This window comes from Oryx dammah, unplaced genomic scaffold (genome assembly GCF_014754425.2).
Source record: "Oryx dammah isolate SB20612 unplaced genomic scaffold, SCBI_Odam_1.1 HiC_scaffold_2, whole genome shotgun sequence".
Classification (NCBI taxonomy): domain Eukaryota; kingdom Metazoa; phylum Chordata; class Mammalia; order Artiodactyla; family Bovidae; genus Oryx; species Oryx dammah.
This window is the reverse complement of record NW_024070186.1, coordinates 13614613-13640330: the sequence shown is the minus strand read 5'-3', so window position 1 is coordinate 13640330 and position 25718 is coordinate 13614613. Positions and strand designations below refer to the sequence as shown.

Here is a 25718-nt window from a genome sequence, read left to right as displayed (position 1 = left end):
CCGCTACACGGGCCACAGCCTTCTGCGCAGTCGCGACCGGCTCTGTGGCGGCGGGCTGTGGCGGGGGCTGCTCCAACGGACACGATGGCCCCCGCCATGCAGCCGGCCGAGATACAGTTCGCTCAGCGGCTGGCGTCCCACGAGAAGGGCATCCGGGACCGGGCGATGAAGAAGCTGCGCCAGTACATCAGCGTGAAGACGCAGAAGGAGACAGGTGGGCGCCGGCCGTTCGCCGCGCACATGGCGGCCGGGCGTGGGAGCACGGGGTGGGCCGGGCTGGGGGTTGTGGGAAGGGGGCCCGGTCGGGAGGTGCGTCACGGGGGACGGGCCGGGGGAGCCGCGGGCGGAGCGGGGAGAGCGTGTGGCACTGAGTCGCACTCCCGCGTGTGCTTTTGTGTCCGCTTTCTGCTGGGTCTCGTCCTGTTCTAAGGTTGAGCGGCTGCGGCCGACAATGTCGGTGGTCTGCTGAAAGTCACAGTTGGGTGGTGAAGCTTAGGATAGACCCCTTCTGTCCAACCCTGAGCCTGGACGCTGGATCATTGGGCTCACCTGATAGATTCTGGTGCGCTCTTCTTTGAGTCACGCCTTCACTTGACCAACACGTTTAGGAGTTGGGATTGCAAAAGAGAAGACAGAATCCCTACCCTGGAGGGAGTTGCCCCGGGAAATCTAGGGAGGAATTTATACCTGAAACAGAGCTCCTTTAAGCAAAGTAAAGGAAACGAAAACCAAGGAAAGAAAACCATCCTCTACGTGGGCCGTTGACGTTCAGCAGGTGGGAGAGGAGGCGGGCTAGCAGTGCGAGACGGTTGGTAAGTGAGGGAGGGTAAGGGAAGGTGAAGTTGAACAAGTAGGCAGCGGGCAAGTCACATCGGGCTTTGTGATTTGGGTTTAAACAGCAGTGGGTACCGTTGAAGGATTTCATTAACTGATCTGTAAACTCCTGAAAGAATGAGCTACAGTGTGCAGTGGAGGTTTGTATGGCACTAAGATAAGTCTGGGCTTCCCTGGTGGCTCAGACGTTAATGTGGGGGACCTGGGTTCGATCCCTGGGTCAGGAAGATCCTCCTGAAGAAAGGCATTGCAACCCACTCAAGTATTCATGCCTGGAGAATCCCATGGACAGAGGAGCCTGGCGGGCTACAGCCCGTGGAATCCCAAAGTCTCAGACACGACTGAGCGGCTGAGCACACAAGATAAGTCTGATTTTTTTTATTGCTAGTTCTGGTACATAGAGCCTCTTTCAAAGAATTATTATCTCTCCTTGTGCTGACCTCCTTAGTTAATGTTTTATTTTAAGGAGAAACCACAAAAGACTACCCAGGGGAAAGAAAGTACCGTTTCATGGGAAGTCTGCTAGAAAGACTGACTCTGTTCGAGGTCTCCCCAGCAGATTTAATTTACTCATCCCATATATGCTGGAGGTTTCTAACCCTGGTCTTCTAACCCAGACCTTTGCTGCTTTCAGCTCAGATATGCCCTACTCACCTGGCAGTGTCCACCTGTGTGTCCTCAGACCAGAATGTCCAAAAGTGATTCATTTTTCTTCCCTCCCTCCCCCCGCCCCCCAACCCCCAAACCTCTTGTGCTGCCCCTGCTCTTTAATTTTGGATTCTAGTTCCCCTCCCCACCCAGACTCTAGCTGGCCTCCTCTCCCCCACTCTGCATCCAGTGTCCTCTGGTCTCAGCTGTCTCATTTCCTGAACTACTCTCCCCTGCCTGGAGCACCCCTCTGTCCCCCCCCCCACCCACCCCCCCATCTCATCTGGACTTCTGTGGTTGCTTGCTTCCTCGCTCATCTAAACTCCAGTTGCCCCCAGTGAACCCCCTGCTCTGGAACCAGCCTGGCTCATCATCTTAAAACAGCTGGACAGGTCAGAATCCCAGGTCTGCGGACCACGGTCTGTTCTGCCTTTCTCTCCACACTTCATCCCCTCTTCCCCATATGACTGCTCCACACTGGTTCCTGGTGTTCAGTACACCGATTCTCACCTCTGCCTCCACATCTCCCATTCTCTGAAAAGATCCCCACACTTCTCCAACTCCCAGTACTCAGTTCAGCATCACTCGCTCCAAAATGCCTTCTGTCTCACCTCACCCTGCCCCGCAAGGATCCCGGGATACCCTGTGTGTCTCTTTTGTGGCACTTAGCTGCCCTGCTTCTTAATTATTAGTCAGTGTGTCACTGTCTCCCCAAAACACTGTAAACTTCGATCTGTTTTCCTAGCTGGAAGTGGGCGCGCATCCAGACACGCGAGGGCCAGCCTGTGTACAGAACAGAAGAAGGACCAGATGCAGCGCCTACGGGTGGAGGCAACCAGACAGAGCCTGGTGTTCAAACCCCTTTGGTGAACAGGCTCAGGGTCTGAAACATTGGGGTGGCCCCAGGGCAGGATGCCCAGGGGCATGCAGTGCCCTGGGTGTGGTCTGAGTTACTTGTCCTATGCTCCTCACAATGCAGGGAGTGTAGCAGGCCTTCAGAAAAATGACAGTAAAGTGCACACCTAGACAGGGGTGATGGGACAGAATGGACATAGTCTCTGCCACAGCTGTGCCTGTCGGAATAGAAACACAGTTTCGGAAATAACTTGGCCTGACAGTGAAACCTCACTGATCCGGTCAATTGTGTCTCGTCTCAGGCATAGAAAAGAGAGTCTGAGCTGTCACTCTGCTGTCCATTAGCAACTTAGTTTGAAAACAAATTGAAAATCTTTGTAGAGCTTAAAGCAACTAAGTGTTGCTGTACCCTCTTTAAGTGTTGATCATTCACAGCCATGGAATAACCGCAGTTTTGCTCACAAGGGCTCACTTGTCCCTGTTCATTCACTCGTGTGTTCGCATACCTGTTGGGTGCCCATTGTAGGTATGCTGTTGCTGTTTGGGTCACTGCTTTTGGTGCTGGGAATGCAGCTGTGAACAGAATAAATTTATCTGCAACCCTCAGCCTTTAGCGCTTCCCTGTGGCTCAGCTGGTGAAGAATCCACCTGCAGTGCAGGAAACCTAGGTTCGATCCCTGGATTGGGACGATCCCTTGGAGAAGGGAAAGTCTACCCACTCCAGTATTCTGGCCTGGAGAATTCCATAAACTGTATAGTCCACGGGGTCACAAAGAGTCGGACTCAACTGAGCGACTTTCACTTTCACTCAGCATTTAACCTCTAAGAGTGTTATACGTTTTAAAATCAACATGTGACAGTTTGGTTGCATTGCTGCTTTCTCTTTTGGTGGCACGTAAAATAACAGTGCATCTTGTGGTTCCTGGTGTCTAGTCAGTGGCAGTGATGAGGGAATGAGTACATCTTAACACTGGCAGGTTTGGGGTCTCTCGACCCAGAACTTAATAGAATGACTGGAGCTGAGGTTATTTCCACACAGATGTGGGGTCCAGCATTATTGACTGGAGCTGAGGCTATTACCACACAGATGTCCGTTGAGTGTTAAGGGCTCAGCAGGCTCCTAGGCTGATATCCCCATGAGAGGAGCTGTTGGATTTTCTGTGTCCAAGTCTCACTTTGATGTTCATCTCATTCATTTTGAAGTAACTAAACCTGTATTGTTGTTAGAAACATAGTTGCATTAAGTTTAAGAAGCTCAACCCCCAGAAGAAGAGACCAATCCAGAAGCAGCTGTGGGATGAGTCTGCTTTTAAAATCAACGTTGTGACAGTTTGTGTGTGGGTGACTTACAAACGTCACTCACACCTTGTGTGACCAGGGTACGTTGTCCTTCACCTGCAGAGCGCTAGGACACATCAGATGGCGAGCATTCTGTTTGTGCCTTGTTTTTCCCAGTTAAGTTCCTGAGTGAAGACAAAGGACTTCTATACCTATACTGGGAACAGGTGTTTTTAAAGGGAGCTGTGCCTACTAGGCTGTGGTGGCGGATGTGGGACAGCAATGTGTGACTGCCACATGCCTCTCACTTGTGCACTCAGTCTTGACCCCAAGTGTGAGCCTCACGTGTGTCACAGGCCTTCCCAGGAGGGCCCAACCGGTAAGGAGCAGCCTGGGGCCTCCCTGTCCTTGGTCACTTCACATCGGATGAAAGTCAGAACCTGTTTTCACTCTCAGCTCCCTTTCCTGCCCACGCTCCACGATCTGCTCTCCCGGGTTGTTCTGTGGATATCTCGTTTTCCCTTGCTAAGGTCTCTAGCGCATCCTCGCCAGCACAGGTGGGTTACCCGGAGGTGCTAGCTGCCCGCCATGATCTCTGAGCAGCAGTCCACACGCTGCTCTCCTGGAGAAAGCACCCGGAGAGGAACCCACATTGTGCCCTTTTTAAGTGAAAAGGCTTCTGAGCCTCGCGCACACGCAGCAGTGTGTTTCTGCGTCACACATGAGTGTTGCAAAACTGTGCATAAGAAAGATGCCACCAGACTGGGAGCAGGGCCCTCTGGGAAGGGACTGGCTTCAGGAGGCAGTGAAGGACTCTCTAGTGTATGCTTTGATAGAGTGTCTGATGTTTCTTGCAGTAGAAACATGTTCTTACTGCTTAGGATTCTTTTTCAGTAGAAACCTGACAGAATGTCCAGGCCCCACTAGTTTTCAGGGAAGAAACCAAATCTCAGCTTCGTGCTGGGGCTCCGCTGGTGTCACCAGAGCTGTGCTCCTCTCCAGATGGCTCTGTGCCCCCAGGTTCTCCCATCCTAGACAGGCTCCCAGGCATGTGGCCAGCTCCAAACTTCGTCTTCTCTTCAGGTCTCCCGGCAGTGCTGAGAGTGCTTCCTGAGACCCGCGAGAAGGGATCTTCTGTCCATTCTCACACCAGTACCCTGCCCCCGGGACTCCTGCCCTCCTCCCAGGCCCTGCCTTGAAAGGGGGCAGCTCTGTAGGGGGGCAGACAGTGAAGCTGCTGAGCAGAAACAAGGATGCCCAGTCCCAAGCTTCGTGCAGGAAATGGTGTTGTTTAAGTCCTATTTCATCAGTGTTCATGCCTTTCAAGTTTCATTATGATGGTTTTTCTAAACAGTAAAGAAAAAAAAGGGAAAGAAAACAGCCCATGATAACATTTTCATTTTGATACTCTCATGCAGTTCTTTTTTTTTCTCTTTTCTTTAAGGAATATTTCAAACGTATTTCAAATACAAGTACTTTGCTTCAGTATTTATTAATTACCTGGCCAGGTCATCTGATTGGCCCACTTCCTCCTTCCCACGAGATTCTTGGGAAGCAAACCCCTGGTGTCTCATTGTACCTCCTGATACCTAAGTGTGTACCTCTGAGATAAGGACCCTGCTAATGTAACCACATTGTCACACCTTTAGGAAATTTTTGCTTAATGTGAAATATCAATCTTGTGCATTCCCATCATTTCATACACTCTTAATGACAAATCAGAATCCACATCAGACCCACCCATAGCATTTGGTTGTCACGTCTATAGTGACTCTTCAATTCTAACAGTTCTTATCCGGCTTTTCTTTTCCTTGCACTTATTTGTTGGAAGAACTGGGTCATTTGTCCTATCGAGACCGGCCCCCCACCCCCCCCGCCTCGCCATTTGGGGTTTTGCTGACTGCATCCCATGGTCTCATTTGATTTGTGTTTCTGTCTCCTATAGTTCCTGCAAACTGGTATTAAAAGTTAACATTTGAAGCAGTGTTAGGTTCAGTTTTTTGTTTTTGTGAGAATACTTACCAAGCAGTTCTGTGTTCTTCCTGCTGCATCACGTGGGGCATCCAGTGGGCTTGGTGGTGTTGGTCTGACGCATGCACTGTGAAACCCGTCACTAGCCTTTCATCTGCTGTTTCAACGCCATTGATGACCCTGCCCAGATAGATCCATGATTCATTAGTTTGAACATGGTTGGATGTAAACACAGGAGACCACGCCAGAGGTACTGCAGTCGTGACTAAGTCAGTGTGCTCTGGTGGAACCCACCACTCACATGTAGTTATGTCCTCAGTGGGAAGTGCCCCAGGTGTGTCTTATTGGTAACAGGCAGGTGAAGGAAAACCAGTTTTCTTGACCCCTAAAGGAAAGGCACTTTAATAAGCCAATTTCACTATAGTTTCTGGCAAATGAGAGCCTATCACAAAGAATCAGAATGCACCGTGATGAAATTGTTGGCATGGGAAAGGTCTTTAGTAACTTGGAGATCAGTACCTTATACAGTTCTTCAGCTTCCTCCAGATAAAATAAGTAAAGCTCATTCTGTCCAGAAAGGACCTCTTTATCACTCTGAACTAATCCTGTAGAGTCCTCAGATCACATTGATTCTAAATACATACTTATTTATATTCACTGTGTCTGTCCTTTGCTGCACCACAAGGTTCTTCCCAGGACTTTCTAGTGAAGGATTATAAAGACCGCTGTAACAGGCATCAGGCTTGAGGGTTCTGTCTGTCCTCCGCAGGCTTGGAGACTTCAGGAATGTGCACTTAGCTGATCTCGTGAGTCCTTAGGTTACTCCACGGTCATTTGGTGATGCCTAGGGTCGACCCACTCCAGTGTTCTTGCTTGGAGAATCCCAGGGACGGGGGAGCCTGGTGGGCTGCCATCTTATGGGGTCGCATAGAGTCGGACACGACTGAAGTGACTTAGCAGCAGCAGCAGGGTCAACCCAGGAGGCGGGAGTCTGTGTACAGCTTGTGGCTTGGCTGTAGGGGGTTCAGACGGAAAGGCGGGCTGGAATAATGAGAACAAGGCTGACCTGGATGATGCCACTTAAAACTGCACATACCTGGTAGGTGAAAACCGTAAGCGGGAAAGAAGGGGTCAAGGTCCAGCCCAGCCAAGAGCCCAAAAAAGTCATCTTTGCAGAAATATCCCAAAGCCTGGCCTTTTCCCCTGGGCCGGTTGTAAGGACATGGGCAGACCAACTGCAGGATTTTCAGTCTAACTTGGCTAGACCAGTGACAATGGTGGTGTTGCCGGGGGTGGGGGGTGGGGTGCGGTGCTAATTTCAGGCAGAGGACCACTTGAGGGAACTCCTAAATGACTCGTGAACTAAATTAGTTAATTCTGTGTGTGGATGACGTTTGCTTTCTTATGCTACTCAGATCATGAGAACACTCTACTGCCACCGCCCTGCCCCATAGCTGACAAAACTAAATCATTTATGTCTTTGTTTTGTAACAGCAAGAAAATGCAGGCTTCAAATAAAAAAGACATTTGCAAGTAAAAGTGAAAATGTGCTCAGCATTACTCTCACTGCTTCTCTGGCAGCTCTAAACTTAAGGAGGAAACGTGTAGGTTCTGAAATAAGACTTTTCTGGTCTTTTGCCTTCTAGGAGGTTTCAGCCAAGAAGAACTTCTAAAAATCTGGAAAGGGCTGTTCTATTGCATGTGGGTGCAGAATGAACCGCTTCTGCAGGTAACCTACAGTTCCCTGTGTCATGTTGCTGGACTCGGGGCACCAGTGAATGAGAGAACTGCCCGTTTTATGCTGTATCCATCCCTGATGTACGGAAACAGATGGAAAACCATTGCTTCAAAGGTTCACTTTCCCACCACTTGTCCATAGAGAAAAGGGTGCAAGCATTGAAGTGAAATCTTTTCAAACACAAACGAAGACACATAAATTAGATTTGTTATTTCTCTGTCACAGTTTCATAGGTTCCGTGATAGGTTTTACATTATAAAGTTTCTGTTTCCTCCTTTATTATTTGTGGTCAAAAATAGCATAACGCTAGTCTGAGATCCTGTGAGCTACCCGGCTCTGGGCCCAGCTCTGCCACAGTTAAGTGGGGCAGAGTCTTAATAGAATGTGCAGTGGTTCTGGAGCTGATGGTCTCATCACAGTGGCAGTGGAGACCTGCCCGGGTGTGTGCACTCACCTGAACTCCTGTCTGCTGAGCACACCAAGCCCTGCCGCCAGAACCATCAGAGAAAGTGGTTTAAGCTCTTGAAGAGCTCTTTTCTGGTGTGTGAAACAGGCCTCTCTTTGTAGCAGGAGAGGGTTAGCTTTGGGGGCACTGTTTGAAGCCCTCTGATGTACAAAATGCCAGGGTAGGTTTTTACTTGTCTGACCTTTACCTGCAGCTATTCCGCTTCCCCTGAGCCCTGTAGTGACTCACTTTGATTTCCTGCCTTTACTCCACTGAACATGTTTTGAGTAGGACAGCAGAGCAAAATATTTTTAAGTTACATTCAAAGTGACAACCAACAGCTTTAGTGGAGGAAGGAAACAGATGAATGGGAACATCACTTTCAAGTCCGGGGTTCGTTTAACATGGGTGAGAAAGACTTGAGTCTAGGTGAAGGCCCCATGATAGCGGTGAGGATTCTTCTGTGGACATTCCCAGAGTCAGGTTTCTTCATAGACCCGGAGCCCGAGTTCTCCCCCAGACAAGCTTGTGCGCCTCAGTAGGATGGCTCTTTTGCTTTCTGCTGCCTTGCTCCCGCAGCCTGTCTGCCAGCAAGCCAGCAGGAGCCGCATGGAGTGACAGTCCCAGTATCTCACTGCCAGCGACGCTTCTCATTGCAGTTGGCATCTGCGTTTCCATTATTGGGGGGATTCGGATGGAATTTCAACCCAAGTTATATGTTGAAAGCCAGGAGTTGAGAGCTGATGTTTCTTGTGTGCGTCAGTTGAACTCGCCCTAGGCATAGCATATGTGAGCGCACAGCCTAGTTCTGAAGGCATGTTGAGTTGGCACAATAGTCCGTTGAAACTGAGCATTTCACGTGTGATGCAATCCAGGCGTTCAGATACATCCTTCTTAGTGGAGGTGACAGTGAGAATAGAGGGGCCGACCCCCTCCCACAGGCCATGATGCTGTCCTCTCGTGGTTCCACGTAATAACCCCGCTGTTTTTCCCCAACTCCACTTTGCAGGAGGAGCTAGCGAACACTATTTCCCAACTCATCCATGTTGTTAACAACTCAGAGGCTCGTAAGTCCTGATATTTTCGTGACTTTCAAAACCTGCTCATCAGATTTGGTAACTTGCCTAAGAAACCTACTCGATGTTGTTTCTTCTCCTTCCTTCAAAGTTTCCATTTTCCGGGGGGCTAGCGTCACATGAGCCTGGGCACCGGGAGTGTGAATGTCAGGTGACAGACCTGGGAAACCTGTGTCAGGCTTAGATACACAGTGAGAGGGTGAACGAAGGGCATCACGTTCGGCATCTCAGAGGTTTCAAAAGAGTCTTAAAAAAATAGCAGTCCTCCAGAGTTTCCACATTCTGAGTTACTTTAATGCTCTCAGAAGCTGTGTGTGACTGTGTGGTGCCACGGTTACTTCTGGATGCTGGTTGTCCTCTTTGGGACTAGAGCCATTTCAGGTCATCACTGGTAACAAACTGTAAAGTAACCCCTCTTGGCCAAAATGAATAAACAAAGGGAGAAATTAATTATTAATATTTCTGAGACATTCAGCTTTGATTACTTACAGAAACAGAGAAGGCAGAATTCACTGCTTTTGCCCAGCCCTCAGAACAGAACCATCCAATGGCCTTGTTAACTCTCAGTGATTCTCTGGATTTTTAACAGGCTCCCAGCTGACTCGTAAGGATCAAAATTCTGTACATGGAATATACTGTAGCTTTTCATATATCAAGAGAGAATTGTGCAAAAGGAAGCAAAGCAAAAAACAAACCATTTTGGGATAAAAAGTACTGGTTTCATGGCTCAGAAGAGAAAAACTGTTTTGTTAAAGTTCACTCAGCTGACGCTGAACATGAAAACAGAAAGCTGACTCTCTGCATGGGTCCCCCAGGTGCCATCAGATGGATGGCTTAGGGCTGATTGTTCAGTGTATTTGGACAAGAAGGGCCAGTATCTGTGGCTCAGGACATCTTTTGATTTTTAACAGAATCATGGCTTTACAATGGATAATGAAACATGCTCTGGAGAGCTTTCTAGTCAAACATTAAGATATTACCACTTCTTGTCAAAATAAGCTTTTATTTAAATATAAAAAATTATCGAGCATACTTAGTTACCAACCAGATTTTCTAGCTGCCCAAGAATCCTCGAGAAATCCTAGTCTGTTGCCCTTCATGACCTTTCTTGTTCTATGGTGACACGGCACCCTGCGAATGGAGCGCTCAGAGCCTCTTGTTCCCTGCAGAGCACCTGTTCATCCAGACCTTCTGGCAGACCGTGAATCGCGAGTGGCCAGGCATCGAAAGGCTCCGTCTGGACAAATACCACATGGTGAGGGTGGGGCCACAGCCCTTGACCTGCATCTCTGGTTTGGGGAGGCGGCTGTGCGGTGCGTGGTAAGGTGACCAGCAGGGGGCACCAGAGGACGTGTTCAGAGGCATCAGTTTTCTCTCTTCCAGCTGTCAGAGTCTGGGGCTCCTTAGTTAACAGTGTTTGATCTAGAAGCTAATCTGTTAGTGTAGGAACTTTCCACTTTGAGGATCCAGGCTGTAGCTGTTGTTCTGCTAAGCTGATGGGTGTTTGTCACTTTCCTTTTGTAACAAAAGTTATCTGTCTCTAGCTGATTCGTCTGGTCCTGAGGCAGTCCTTTGAAGTTCTGAAGCGAAACGGCTGGGAAGAAAGGTTGGTGAACCCTCTGGGTTAGCATTTGGGGGCCTTAAAACTTTTAAGGCAATGGCGTGGTTTTCTAAGTGTTTCAATTAACAAGTCTGAGTCACCTGATCCACGCCTTCCACTCTGAGTACCAAGAGTCCAGCGTCCTCATGCCTAAAGAACTTAAAATCCCACAGAGCTGAGCATACACAGCAACACTTTATACTCATTTCAGTGATTGTTGAACTTTCTCCATCGTGCATTGCTTGTTTAGCAGTTGGGCACAAGAACGTCACGTTCTCTCTGGGGATGGAGAGGATGTTGGCAGCAGGGGTTGTAGAGCTGCATATGTTCTTCCTTTAGCCGCATCAAGCTTTTCCTCAACATCTTGATGAAGGAGGTCCTGCATCCTGAAAGTCGGTCTCCAAATGGAGTGAAATTCCTCTTCATCGACATTTACCTGGACGAGCTGTCCAAAGTGGGCGGGAAGGAGGTAAGAAGGGCAAGCACCCTGCCACAGTGCACGGGGCCAAGGTGCCCCTGAACTGGCAGGGCCTGGGCCCTGCTCTGAGTGCTCCATGGGCTGGAGGTAAAATGCTGTTGGCAGAGCCCAGGGTTACATCGGCTGCAGCAGCATGAGTAGGTCAGCCTGTCCTTTGACATAGTTATTCCTCATCTAGAAATGTGTCCTAAGCAGGCAGTAGGTCATGTGGACAAAGATTTGTGCGCTAACAGGGTACATGGAAGTCTGATACCCAGAATCAAAAACAACTTAGATAGTCCATTGAAGAATTCTGTAACACGAGGAGATATTCATGAGGTTGAGTTTTTAAAAGTCAAGGGACATCCTTGGCAGTCCAGTGGTTAGAAGTTCCACTGCAGCAGGTACTAGTTCACTTCCTGGTTGGGGAACTAAGTTCCCAAAAGCTGCATTGTGTGAGATGGATAGATAGATAGCAGTATGGAGGAACTTCCCTGACTGACTGTCCAGTGGTTAGGACTCCTTGCCTCCACCTCAGGGAACATGGGTTTATTCCCTGGTCAGGGGACTGAGATCCCACATGTGGTGTGGCATGGCCAAAAAAAAAAAGTAGGGGAAAAAAGGTAGACAAAGCTACACAAATGGTATGGCTTGTTTAAGACACAGGTCTAGAAAGGAAATAACACAGTTTTTAGTAAGCCAGTGATTATCTGAGTTGGGGATCAGGAGTAGTGATTTCTTTTTTTTTTTTTTCACAAGTGTCTGCAGTGAACATGTGTTTGTTTTTTCTTTGTTTCATAATTAAAAGAAAGTGTATGTTGTTGTTTTCTAATTCCTTCGCCTTGGTGTCTGGGAGTGTCCTGTCTCCGTGGAGGAGGGAGTCTGTCGGGAATGTAGGATGGAACAGTGCCGGCGGTTGGGGTGGGCAGTCCTCTCTGGCCACTGCACTAAGATGCTTGGATGCTTGGATGGCGGCCATGACTTTTAGCAGAGTGCGTTTTGGGCATTGTGAGAGATGTGTGGGTCTGATTCAACCTGTCTGAAAAACACCAGTGCTTCCTTTTTCAAGGGCACATCTGAAAGACTTTTTTTTCCCCTCGTTTTTTTTTTTCCTTTGTTACAGCTTTTGGCAGATCAAAATCTCAAGTTTATTGATCCATTCTGCAAGATTGCTGCCAAGACTAGGGAGTAAGTGATTCATGTGTTTCTTTTACCACTTCAGTTGGTACTTCTTTATGGGGGCTGGTGGTAAAATTGTAGGTGAAATATGATGCACAGGTCAGCCAGCACTCAGAAGCACCAAGTTCTAACTCCCGTCAGCTCTGAGTCCTGGCTGGGCTCTCCCAGCTGTGTTCCCCAGGGGCTGCACGAATCTCTCCCACCCCGCGCGTTCCTTCTGTCCCAGGTCCAACCACTCCATCACGCAGCGCTTGGCGTTCATGGCCCCTTTGGGCTGCAGTGCGGCAGCACAGGGCGTGGCTAGGGATGCAGCACCGGCCCATGGGTCCCTGGGGGGCTGGACTGGGCGAGCAGTGGCGCGCTCGGTGTCTCGCCCGCTGCGCTCCTGGAGGGAACAGAGTCCAGGCCATCCGCTAACACGCTCTCTCTGCTGTGCTTCCGCCCTCAGCCAGACTTTGGTACAGACTATAGCTAGGGGTGTTTTTGAAGTCATTGTAGATCAGTCTCCTTTTGTACCTGAAGAGACAGTCAAGGAGCAGAAAACACAAGTGGGTGGCGGCGGCCTCTCAGAGGAAGAGGTGTCTGGAAACGAGATGGCCTGGGGAAAAGCAGCCAGGAAAAAGAAAGCAGGTGAGAAATTTACTTGAAGGGTCTTTCCTAGGTAAAATTCACGTCACAGGAGCAGTTTTCAGTGCATTTGTTGGCAGCTCACTGACTACCACCTGGAGTTGACCAGAGGGGTCTCTGCCTTGACACCACCCGTGGAGGGAAGCACGGCTGTGTTAAGACGCCTGCACGGTCCAGAGCCTGGTCACCCTGGGCAAACACGTACACATACACACTTTTCTGCGTCTCCCAGGTCACGAGGCTTTCTTCCAGGGTTTCATTATTTCCATTGCTGTTGTTTTGGGTTCTATGTGTTTTTTTGATGTTGCAGCTTTAAAAAAAAAATTCTTAATCTGGCTTCATGCCTGTTGAAGGGTCCCTGGTCAGAAACCCAATTTACAGATGTGTTGGGAATGCAGTCTTGTGTCTGTAGCTCTCCTCTCTGTCTCCGCCTTCAGGATTCTTTTCCTTAGGATGTGTAAGCTAATGGACGCACCTTGCTCTCAGCACTGTTTAATGTCCATGGGACTCATGTGGGGCATTTAAATTGTAGCCTCATCAGAATTTCCTGTGGTTGATAGCATCTCAGTGCCTTGGCGGTAGGTGAAGGGCTAGTTCAAGATGTACCCATGCCTTTGAAATGTCCTGGAGTCGTTTAAAAGGAAAGCTTTCAAAAATTAACAGCCATGGAAAGATTTTTTTATAGCGAGACATAAAAACCTAGACAATATTTTTAAAAAGCAGAGGTATTACTTGGCTTACAGAAGTCCATATAGTCAAAGCTATGGTTTTTTCAGTACTCACGTACAGATGTGAGAGTAGACCCATAAAGAAGGCTGAGCACCGAAGAATTGTTGCTTTCAAGTTGTGCTGGAGAAGACTTAAAAATCCCTTGTACTGCCAAGGAGATCAAACCAGTCAATCCTAAAGGAAATCAGCCCTGAATATTCATTGGAAGGACTGATGCTGAATCACCAATATTTAGACTACTTGATGCAAAGACTAACTCGCTGGAAAAGACCCTGATGCTGGGAATGATTGCATGAGAAGCGGAGGGCAGCAGAGGATGAGATGGTTGGGTGGCATCACCGACTCAATGGACATGAATTTGAGCAAACTCCCGGAGATAGTGAAGGACAGGGAAGCCTGGCATGCTGCAGTCCAGGGGTCGCCAAGAGTTGGACACAGCTTAGTGATTGAACAATAACAAGAACCCCGTGTGGGAAGTGCCTGGTTTTTATGTTTAGACATAGACGTATATAAACATGTATGTGTGTATCTGGAAGAGTATGTAAGGTGGCAGGAGCTAGCCTGCATGGCAAAATTGTGCATGATCTCTTATTTTCCTTTGTGCTTTTGTCTGTTTTCCTAAGTCCTCTACAATGATGTTATTTTATTATTTAGTAAGGAAAGAAATCTTTAAGAAAGAAAAGACAAGATATTCTCATTTTAAATTGACTGTGGGTGACAGCATTAGCTGAACAGCCTCAAGCGCATTTTGTGTTGTCTCTGGGCCCCTCCTGGCGCCACATTTCTGTCTGAACCAGAGCGCCCCCTTTCCCTAAACGCCTTCCAAGATGTCCTCCCAGGTTCTCCATCAAATGCTTGGGGGCCCTGCCCAGTCTTTTGCCTGAGGCCACACCACTCAGGAGCTGAGAGCGTGCCAGAGACAGGACACCTGTGAGCGCTTGTGAGATCTCAGTAGCAACGTGCATCTCCTTCTCCATGGCTATGATGCTCGGTTATTTAGTACATGGTGAAAGTCACGTTAGCTGTACTTGTTGGTTATCCATTTTGTTTTGTTTTCTAATAATTTATTCTTTGGCTGTGCTCGGTCTTCATTGCTGCTCAGGCTTTCCTCTAGGTGCGGCACCGCGGGCATCTCTAGTCTCGGTGGCGGGCTTCTCATTGCTGTGGCCTCCCTTGGTGCGGAGCATGGGCTCTAGGGCATGCAGGCTTCAGCAGGTGTGGCACCTGGGCTTGGTTGTGGCTCCCAGGCTTTAGAGCGCAGGCTCAGTATCAGTAGTTGTAGTGCACAGGCTTAGTTGCTCCCCGGTGTGTGGGATCTTCCCGGGCCAGGGATCAGACCTGTGTCTCCTGCATCGGCAGGCGGATTCTTTACCACTGAACCACCAGGGAAGCCGTATCCATTTTAAATATAGCACTGTGTACATGTTGATCCCAAACTCCTAACTATCCCTTCCCCCCCATTCTTCTCCCTGGCAGTCATGAGTTTTCCAAGTCTGTGAGTCTGTTTCTGATTTGTAGGTTTCTTTGTGTCATTCCTTTTAAGATTCTACATAGAAGGGATGTTATGTGATATTTCTCCTTCTCTGTCTGACTGACTTCACTCTGTATGACAATCTCTCAGTCCATCCATGTTGCTACAGTTGGTATTGTTTCATTTTTTTAATGGCTCAGTAATATTCCACTGTGTATATATTACCATCTTCTTTATCAGTTCCTCTCTTGATGGACACTTAGGGAGGAACAACGGGAGAAAGGAAGGAAGGACTTACTGTACACACCAGGAACTCTGCTCGGTGTTAGTGGCCACCTGGACGGGAGGGGACTTTGGGGAAGCATGAATATATGTGTATGTATGGCTGAGTCCCTTTGCTGTCCACCTGAAACTGTCACAACATTGTCAACTGGCTGTATCCAATATAAAATAAAAAGTTTAAAAAAGTCGTGTTAGCATTAGGTCATTGTGTTTCCTGAGGTGGCCCCTGGGGGTCAGCGTCGTGCTGTGGGGAGTTCACCACTGCCCCAGCTTTCCTGAAACGGGACAGACCGCCCACTCCTCCCTCTGGCTCGAGCCCCTGGCCCACAAGTTTGCTGTCCACCTCCACTGCAGTTCATGGTGGGAGTTCTGTCTGTGAGGTAATTAAAAGGCAAAATGTATGAGGTTTGTTTTTTTGTCTTTTAGTGTCTGGAGGTTGAAAATACCAAAAGACACCTACTTGGACAGTGGCTTAGCTGTGGCCATGTATCTGAATTGTGTCTGTGGATGTGTCTCTCGATAGCACTAGGCAAATGTCACCCCGGAAAAGAGGAGGGCAGCCAGGAAGGTGGACAGGATGGCAGCAGAAGTGTGGAGAACACCAGGCCACTTCTCCAGGTCGGTAGCAGTTGTCTCTCTTTGTAGAGAGCTGCCTAACTAAAGGGGAATTAGGATCAGAGATAATTAAACCACAGGCCTAATGCATAAGGTTCGTTTTAATCTCTGGGTCACTGGTGTCACTTCTCTTATAATGAGCTTATTGGAGACAGATTTAAATACGACGGCATTTTGAAAGATGTCAGTCTTCGTTTTGGCTTTAACTGAGATTTGTTGTCTTCTATACAATTAAGCCAGCCCGATGGTACTTTTTCAATAAAGGGAGTTTACTATGTTACCAATTACGAATTGAACATCTAGATTAAGTTTAGAGAACAACACAGCCCCCTAAATTTTCATGAAGAAGAAGTAAAACAAAGAATAGCTTCCCCCAAGAATAATAGAAGAAAGTTTTCGAAGGCAGTGGCTATTAGGTGCCTGGTGGGCAAGCCTTCGACACGTTGTGTGGACGTCCTGCAGGGAGAGCTCTGGGCTGCGTGTCTCCAGTTGGCATGATTCCTGGTCAGGTGGGGCTGTATTTCCGGCAGACACGTAGCGTTTCTTCTCACCTAGTTTGACTACAAGGCGGTTGCTGACCGACTCCTGGAAATGACCAACAGGAAAAACGTCCCTCCTTTCAACAGGAAACGTCTCTCCGAGCTCATCAAGAAGTAAGTGACTGGGGAGGAAGGTTTCACCTGGCTGTCCTCCGAATTCCAGCCCCGCCTTTCTGTTTCACTCCAGGCAGGAGCTCTCACCCACTCAGCTCAAATGCTTCTGCATTTGACCTTACACACGTTCACTGGAAGGTTCCATGGATAGGCTCTTGCCTCTCCAGTTCCCCTCTGCCCAGGCAGCTGCACTCACCCCCAGCTATGTGGTAGAGGTGGAGGAGGAGGTCTTTAGGTCAAGACGTAGCACCAAGGGTCAAAGAGCAGCTCAGCTACCTCCTCACCTCCCCGGGAGTGTGCCTGAAGCGTGGTTCTATCACCTGTGTGACCATGAAGTCCTGCGGCTTGTTGCAGCTGCCGACAGGTAACAGCTGAGCCTCATTGCGCTCTGTGAGCCGCCCTGTCCCGAGCAATTACACAGATTATTTCACACTCAGGAGAGCCCACAAGGCAGCTTCTGGGATTGCCCCATTTGACAGATGAGGTAGCCGGGGTACAAGGAGGCCACCCATCATCGCCTGGGGTTGTAGCTGCCAGACCTAGGGCTGGACTCAGCCTTTCTGCTCCCCGGCGCTGCCCCCGCCCGGCGCACGCCTCCACACTTGCTTTTGTTCTAACTCAGCACAGTCATATAGAACAAAACACTGCTGGCCATCTCTGCTCAGTAACAAAGAGGGACTGGAATGTAAGTAGAGGTGGAAGCATTTCCACCTCCAGTCTCACTGGGTTGTGCCAGGACAAAGCCTTAGATCTTCATGTCATGCGTGTGATACTTGAGGGCCGTTTTGTCCTTGGTTTCTGGCCTTTACCTCATACCTCCTTCCTTCTCTACCACCCTTTCTGGAGAAGAAGGAAAGTGACTTCACAGACTCCAGGTGTCACTTACACGTTAATTTCTTACATAGCGAGTGGAAAACGACAAGGTCCTAACCTATAGCACAGAGGACTGTGTTCAATATCCTGCAATACACCATAATGGAGGAGAATTTGAAAAATAACTTACATGTGTATAATTGAGTCACTGTGCCATACAAAAGAAATTAGCATTGTAAATCATCTATACTTCGATAAAAAATATGTTGAAAATTGGAAAAGAAAAAACATTGATAATAGAGCATTGAATTGTACACTTTAAATGGGTGAATTGTTTGGTATGTGAATTATATATCTCAATAAAGATTTTAAAGAAAAGCATGTCTTATATCATAAAAGGTTAGTGCATGTGTTTATGGGGGGCAGGAAGATGCAGTTTCTTTAGGAACCTTTGTTGTTTTCTTTTTCAGATTCCAAGATCTCTCTGAAGGTGAGGAAAATCAGAAGATTGTAATTGGTGATGTTCTCAACATGGGCACCATGGAGCCGGGCGCCATTTTTCTTGTTGGGGTGGGGCTGGTGGGGATTAACAGGCGGATTCCAGCTTGAGCCTTCCTGAAGAAAAAAGGTCAATGTCAGAGTCTCTCACATTGGGATCAGTCTGCCTCCATCCCTTCCCTCCAGTCTCCCCGGGGTCGGGGAGGGGAACTGCTCCTTGGAAGCTGGGTTACATTTGAGCAGGTGGGTGTGTCTGCTGCCCCTGCCTCTTGTGCATTTGGGGTGCTTCGAATGGGGGCCCCACAGACCTTGTCGAGATGTGGAGGTGGCACAGCCGAACCCCTGTGGGGTGAGCTCTAGAGGCTGTCACCCTGGGTCTACAGTCCCTGACCTCGCCTCAGCTGAGAAACCTGCAGCAGCAACTTTTCAGGTTGGGGGTGGAGAAGTAATAAGGGACTCGGCAGGAATCAGAGTTGAAATTACCCACACGGGGGGCAGGGCCGTGCTTGTCTTAGAAAGCTGACCAGACGTGTCTTTGTGACCAGACGTTGTCTTTGGTGTCCAGCAGGCAGTCTCTCTCACATCAGTTTTGCTGAGGATACCACTGCTGACGAAGATGACCAGACCCGCAGTCAAGGAACAGATACAAAGAAAGGGAATAAACTTCTGGAGAAGACAGACATGGCAGGAGGGAAAGGTGAGCTGCAGAGCTCTTGGTCAGCACGCGGTGGGCCAGTGTGGCCCAGGAAGCACCTGCCACGTCCACACGGGCCACCGCAGAGTTAGAGCCATCACTCTGAAGGGCCGAGATGTATAGAGGGTATCTCTCCAGCTGTTGTGCTGTTGTCGGGGACCGGACTGTGCTCCAGCCTTGCTGAAGTGGAAGCATAGCGGACTCCTCATGCAGGAAGAGGGTGGGGATGTGGACATCCTAGGTGGACATTGCCCTTCGGGGCACTTGTTTTATTATCAGATATGGGCCTGAAAATTAGTAGGAATCTGAATACTGTTTCAGATCCATTTACATCAAAATAGGCCTCAGGAAGGTTTCCAGGCATGGTTGGGGAGGGGAAGAGATGGGGAAGTGAGAAAGCTTGTGGGGTTCAAGGACACAGAGAAGGGTCTGGTGGGGACTGGCGACATGCTGTGGGTACCCCCAACCCTGGCAGGTCCCCTGGGCACCGGGCACTTTTTGACTGACTTGTGTCTCTAGGAACCACGTTTTCCCCTGCCAAGGAAGAGAGCAAAGGTAGCATTCCAAAGAAAAAGAGGAGGAAGAAGAAGAAGAAGAAGAAGCAACTCCAGGCTGAATGCACAAGGCCCAGTGGGGAAGCCGCGCGCCCAGAACAGAATGGGAGCCAGGAGCCAGAGGCCAGTCCCAAAAGAGCCCCAGAGGAGAGTGGGGCTGAGCTGGGAATTTTGGCCATGCCTGGCACCCAGGAGCAGAGCAGCTCGGAGCTGCCCTCCTTGCACAACAAGAGGAAACGGCCCAGGAAGAGGAGCCCAAGGATCCAGGTGGAGGGCCTGGGGTCAACAGCATCACCTCTAGAGGGGGTGGCCCCTCAAGCGGCCCCAGCCAGCGGTGCCCCGGTCCTGAAGAAGAGGCGGGAGCTGGGAGCCCTGCTGGTCAACGGCAGTGGCCCGCCTGTGCTGGCCTGGCCCCCACCTCAGAGGGAGGGGCCCCCAGCCAACCCAGCAGACAGAAGGGACTGCCCCACCTCCCTGCCTCCGGGCGAGAAACTGAAGAAAAAGAGTGGGGGGCCCAGCGGCCTTGACCTCTATGACTCGTGCGCTCAGAAAGCTGCCATTTTGAAAAAGAGGAAGAAAATGAAGGAGATGTCAAACTCGGTGGAGCCCAGAGGAATGAAGCTCATCCCGGCCCTGGTAAGGCAGAGGGGGGCTCCCAGGCAGGAGGGTCAGGGCCCCGCCCCCTCGGCCCCAGGGCAGGGGGCAGTCAGACCCTGGACCAGGAGCCGTCATGGCTCCAAACACCCTCTACCAAGGAGTAAATAGTGACCTGTCTCGGAGGCATCCGGTGCCTCCCCTCCCACCCCCACCTCCACCCCCGGTGATCAGAGGTGTGACGGGGCCAGCAGCAGGCTGGGGGATTGCCCCAGTGGCCCAGCGGGCACTCCACCTCCATGGAGTGAACAGGCAGGGTGCCCTCATCACATGCGGAGCTCACGTTCTTCCACCTCCTGGCCAGTCCTGGGCTCCACTGGCAGGAGCAGCAGCCCCAGACTCTTACCCCTGTTCTTTTTCACTGGAAGCTTTTCTCCCCTTGGATCTCTGGAGCAGATAGAAGGGGCCAGACTCTGGGTGTGCAGCTCTCACCCTCCTCCCAATGCATGCGTGTGGCCGCGCCCATGCAGGGCAGCCATCATTTCCTTGGGCTGCTTCCACTCCTTGCAGAGGCAGTCCTCACGGCCTTCGGGGCTGGATGCATGACCCCCTGGGCCTCCCAGCACCAGCTTGCTGCCCTGCCTAGCGTGCGTGCCCATGGCTCCTGCTTTTTACAGCACTTCTGACCCCAGGGCCTTTTTTAGGGAGCCCGCAAGGACGCGGGCACAACTTGTGCCCGGCCTCACAGTGCAGGACCCCTGAGGGGTCAGGGGGAGGTCTGAGGGCGGGAAACGCATTCAGCTGGGATCCAGGAAGTCCACTCCCACCTCAGGCCTTCCCTGATACTGGAGCACCTGTGTCACGTCCCTGGGGCTCTCCAGCCTCTGCCCATCACCCATTGGTCATTGCTGCTCGTCTTCCTTAACTGAGAACGTCTGAGAAGTTTTCTTTTTTCCCTGGCAGCCCCTCTTGGAGATGGTTGGAGGGTCTGGGGAGGTCTTCCTCCACAAGGGGCAGCGTTCTGGCCCAGGTCTGCAGCTCCAGGTTCCCTCCAGGGGAAGGTAGCAAACTTCTGAAACAGGAACACCAGGGACTTGCCAAAACCATTGTGTGACAGGGGCCACCTTGGGTTTCCCTGACCCCTGAGGCTCTGGAACAGGAGTAGGCTCTGCTGTGGGCGGGTGTCAGAGTAAAGTCCCAGGGAAGGTTCTGTGCCTGCCTGTCCCAGGCCCCGCCCTCTGTGCAGACTCTCCGTGGGCGGTGGGGTGAGACAGTGAGCTGCAACTTAGCACACAGTCTCTGAAAGCCAGAAACCCTCTGACATGGTCACAGGTTTGTAGATGGGTGAAAGTGGGTTCTTGTGGCCGAGAAGACAGGAGACCCCTGGCTGTGGACACGGAGCCAGCGCAGGAAGGCATGGGTTTCTGCAACGTCTGTTCCAGAAGCGAGCTGTTGAGGGGTCTGGGGTGAGCCTGTGGGTGGGTGGGTCCTCTGTTTTGTCTGCTCCCTTCCCACACGCATGGGTAGGAGTGACCCCATCTCATCCCCCTCACACAGGGCAGTGGTGGGGTGCATGGCCCTTTGAAAAAGAAGCTGAGGATGGATAAGGACTTCATGCAGTTCGACACTGCGTCCTCCCCGAAGCCCCTGTTCTTCAGGAAGGCCCAGGGCAGCACCGCTGCCTCACCAGGCCCCACCCTGCAGGTACTTGCCCCACACTGCTATCCCCCACACAGTTCCACCTCAGACCCCCACCCGTCTGCAGCCAACCTCTAGCCTCTGCTGCTGTCCATGGCCTGCAGGCCCCCGTTCAGGGAGTCAGGCTGGCCTGAGGCAGACCAGGGGCTTGGCCAGGGAACTTGAGGTGCAGTCGGTGATGCTATTGTACATCAGCAGGACATGGGGGTCATCCTCGAATTCACGCGTGTAGGCAATGAGGGGAAGGTCGGAAACTCTGTAGAGCCTGGGTCTGTAGGTCTGCCCAGAACATGAGGGGAGGTGGGAGGGGCCCCAGTGGTGGGAGGGCGCCGGGGCTGTTCTCAGGTCAGGAAAGCAGGGCCGGCTCTGCCAAGTGCTCCTCTGAGTGAGCAAGTCCAGGCCAGGCTGCTGGACTGCGTCCAGTCTGCCTCCAGAAGACACAGGTCCTGGTGGAGCCGTCAAGGTGGGCGTGCGTGCTTGGCTGGCCCTGCCAGGGCACCCACAACAAGTGGACATTTAAATAGCACCCACTTGGAGACTTCCCTGGTGACACGGTTGTTACGACTCTCGTTCTCAATGCATGGGGCACAGGTTTGATCCCTGGAGAGGGAACTAAGATCCTGCATGCCCCATGGTACAGCCAAAAAAATTAACAAGCACCCACTTGAACGAGCAGAGTGACTACTGTCTGTGTTAATATTTGTGTGTTCTTTTAAGATGTCTTGAGGATATTAGTTCAGTGACTCAAGACTTGTGCAAGCCAGGTTTCTGTCCTAAAATGTTGGTGATGTTAAAGCAAAAGTGGTGGACAGAACTATGGTGTTCTAAGAAGGAGCTTGTCAGGGTGCTTCAGAATGCAGAATGGGTCCCTTTCTGGAGGCCTTGACACAGGACGTTGGGATGCACATGTCCGTCGCCCACAGAAGCTAGGTTCTCTTACAGGGTGCCCAGTACTCCACTCATGAGGTGAACTGTAGGGTCTGGACCAAGGTGTTCGCCGGAGGTGTCAACCGTCCTCACCCTGCTCCCTCTCCCCGGGACCCCGGGACGGGCAGTCCTTGCAGAGCGGGGCTGGCCTGCCACTGCCATGCCTGGAGGGCATGGGTTCTGGGGACAGCTTAGCCATTGTTTTTTTACTCCTTGCCCTGTTATTTTTTTCCTGTAGCCACACAGAACCCCGTCCAGCTCCAAGAAGGTGACCTTCGGGTTGAACAGGAACATGACAGCAGGTGAGCGTGGGTTAGGGTTAGGTCTGTCTGTGGGTCTCTCTGTCACCATGGCTGCCTTGGTCCAGGCACCCCGTCTGGGGTCGGGGAGGGTTGGGGGGGATTGTCTGACTGCTTTTAGTACAGGTGTGATTAGTTTTGTTTCTTCAAAGGAGGAAACCAAGCTTTTTAGGAGTACATAATGAGTTTAGGTCCTGGCTGTGTTTAGGGACCACAAGTAAGGGTGTGTGTGCGCAGAGGGGAGGGACTGTCTGGAAGGGACCTGAGAAACTCTGGGTTTTAGGGCTAGAGAAAACAGGAGGAATGAATCTGCCATGAAGGAAAGGCTCCTCCTGAAACTGGTTAAACTTGGGGTTCACCAAGCATCCATGTTCCATAGCTACCCCATGGCCCACCAGTGCCCCGTCCAGGTGGCCTCGGGGCCTTTTCCATGGAGGAGGAGAGGCATCTGAGGGCAGGAGCCTCGCTGGCGGCCTCTCCTCCCAGGCTGAGGGCCCATGGGAGCCTGCGAGGGGTGGGGCAGCACCAGTGGGGCTGGTGGGCAGACAAGAGGAGTCGTGCCCTGTTAACTGTGGCCTGGCTTTCGTCCGAGGCAGAGTTCAAGAAGACAGACAAGAGCATCTTGGTCAGTCCCACGGGCCCCTCCCGAGTGGCCTTCAACCCTGAACAGAGGCCCCTCCATGGGGTGTTGAAGACCCCCACCAGCTCGCCGGCCAGCACCCCTCTGGGCCCCAAGAAGCCGCTGACCGCCACACCAAATAGAAGGCCAACGGCTATGGACTTCTTCTAAGATAGAGTTCTTTTAAAGACTGTTTTGTACAGAATGTTCTATAAATTATAACGTTTAAAAGGCAGGGGCCTTTGTATTGTTTTTATAAATTCCCATGAGTTGTGCATACAGGGCTCTGGGTGAGCCTCGGCTCCGCTCCCCGGCCCTGTCTGCAGGGCTGCGGGCAGAGTTCACACGTGAGCCGTCCACTCTCCACCGTCCTGGCTGCGGGCGCGAGGCCGTGCGGCTGGGAGCTCGCTGCCAGCGCCCCAGCACTGCTGCTGTGCCTGGTGGTATCTGGGGCTCAGGGTGCCTCCAGCCCCTGCGTGTGCAGCTGTGAGCAAGGCTGGTTTTCTGATGGTTTGTAGTCTTAAGAGTCTTTTGGTTTTCGAAGCACGATTCCCACATTATGTGGGTATTCAGCAGTCCTAGGTAGATGACATAGCTGCATCAGCAATGCTGTGCTTTCTGTCCACGCACTCAGCGGGGTGACCCTGCAAGTAGGGCATGGGGGCGGGAGAGGAGAGCCTCTGCCCTCAGGGCCGGCTGTTTCCTCCCTCTCTCTGCCTTGGCCTGGTCTCCTCCCTGGTTTCCTACCTCTAAGCCAGCCTAGGGGGTCCTCCCAGGCACCGCACACCTGCCCGCATCCAGGTCCTCATGCCAGCTGTGCGCCTTGACCCCCGCGGCTGGCAGCCCTCGGCAGCACCCCCATCCTGAGTCCCAGCTCCTTCCTTCTGAAGCGCAGCCGCCGTGGCTGAAGTGTGGCTTCCTGCTGGAAGGCCAAAGAATCAGCCTTTAAGAATTGTCTGTGCTTATTTATTTGTTTGTAGCTACCTTTTTTCAGATGTTGAAGCTTGCACTTACAGATTTTTATAAAGTTCTAATTTTAGTTAATTACAGCAGTCGGGGTGGAAGACGCTCAAAATTCAGTTGGAAAAACAGAAACACAGTTTACAGCAGTGCTGGCCAGGTGGTTGCTCAAGCCCTGGGAAACGGCGTCTGCCCCTTGGGCCTGGGTGATGGACAGGACACTGATCTGAAACCTTAGGAAAGCCCCTGGGCAGCCCCTTCCCGGCCCGGTCATGAGCTGACAGTTCTCAGAGGAGGGGGCAGAATCTGGGGAAGACGTACTTTCAGGTCTCAGCTCGGGGCATCTCCACCCTCCCCAGCAGAAAACCTTGGGGTGACAGGGACCCACTGGGACTGCAGGGCTGGTGTGACTTCAGTTTCCTTGATCACGTGATCAGTATGGGGCCTCTGCCAAGACCCGGGTCCGGTCAGGGGGCCCTGGTGAGAAAGAGGACACGTGGAGTTTGTACTCGGCCTGCTGTCTAATAAAGCTGTGTCACGTCAGGCCACGAGGAAGAAATCATTGCTGCTGTGCTGTTAAATAGTCGCTGTAATGCCAGGTCTCACGCACCAGGTCACCTTGTGGTTGCATGGTTTTTTGTGTGCTGCCTTTGATATAATCTTTTCGAAACCAAAACTGATAGTATGAAAAGGTTAGATTTGAACACTCAGATATTTTTAACTTTTTATTTTAAAAAAATGTCTCATTATCCTTGGTCAAATTATTTTTCTAACAGTTCTTATTTCAGCGTTAAAGATGGGTCATGTAGCCAAATGAGCCATCACCCTGCGATGTTAAGACTTGTCTTAGCAAGGCATCCAGTGGCAAAAATGGCTCGTTTGTCCTCCAGTCAAGGGCAGGAACTTTTCTTCTTCGCTGTGGTGTGTCAGCTGTCTGTCCTGAGGCCCCAGCAGAGTGTCCTGGGGACCGGGGCCCAGGAGTGACAGTGTGTCTTGGGTTCCATCTTTCTCTGAACCTGTTCTGACTTACTCCATTTTGTGAGTAAACTCGGTAGGTTTACTGCAGCTTATATTTAATGCATAAATTTGGGCTACAATTTTTAGAAATTCTCATTCCATACATTTAACAAGAATGTATCCATAATGAAAATGTCTTCTGAATGCCAGTTTTCTATTGGGTCCATGTCATTTTCCTAGGTAAATTGCCAGGGAGACTTGAACATCCAGAAAAGGAAATTACTTAGATCAGTGCTGGTGATCTTTCAGTATTTTGTAAAACGATCATCTTCCCTTGAACCCCACAGGATTGATCAATTTTGTACAGTTTGGTATCTCACTTTGCAAACATGTTACCCTTTCTAACTTTTACTAAAGTGAAAGCACAAAGAAAAGCATAAAATTGGCAAGCCGTCACTAGTGTGGGAAAGAACGTGAACCTGACTGTCTCTCAACTTGTGTGTGTGTTTTCTCTGACTTTCCTGACTCTGCTGGCAAGGCCTGTTTGTTTACAATCATTTTGTATTTGTGTCTGCAGGGTTTGTCAGTACTCATCAAAGCCAAATCCAATTAAAAAAAAAAAAAAGTGGTCTTTGCCCTCAAATTTA

At 50.6% G+C, this 25718-nt stretch overlaps 1 protein-coding gene across 2 annotated transcripts; it reads left to right on the top strand.

Moving 5' to 3' along the window:
* The first annotated feature begins 15 nt into the window (after positions 1-15).
* On the top strand, positions 16-25718 carry RRP1B (ribosomal RNA processing 1B). 2 transcript variants are annotated; one of them, XM_040266998.1, is made up of 16 exons: positions 16-214; positions 7233-7315; positions 8779-8836; positions 10015-10100; positions 10390-10451; positions 10785-10914; positions 12026-12090; positions 12530-12711; positions 15714-15808; positions 16361-16458; positions 17742-17761; positions 18338-18466; positions 18983-19653; positions 21169-21315; positions 22475-22538; positions 23132-25718. In XM_040266998.1, exons 1-16 carry the CDS (start codon positions 85-87, stop codon positions 23323-23325), a joined length of 2214 nt encoding a protein of 737 aa, XP_040122932.1. In that variant the 5' UTR covers positions 16-84; the 3' UTR covers positions 23326-25718. The 2 variants fall into 2 exon arrangements, with proteins under 2 accessions (XP_040122932.1, XP_040122927.1); XM_040266993.1 differs by having other exon boundaries at positions 18335-18466.

Bases quoted from the DNA above. Each gene is read 5' to 3' on its own strand.
- RRP1B (XM_040266993.1), top strand. From the start codon at position 85: ATGGCCCCCGCCATGCAGCCGGCCGAGATACAGTTCGCTCAGCGGCTG. The intron at 215-7,232 runs GTGGGCGCCGGC...TTTGCCTTCTAG, and splicing joins GAAGACGCAGAAGGAGACAG to GAGGTTTCAGCCAAGAAGAA. The intron at 17,762-18,334 runs GTGAGGAAAATC...TTTGGTGTCCAG, and splicing joins ATTCCAAGATCTCTCTGAAG to CAGGCAGTCTCTCTCACATC.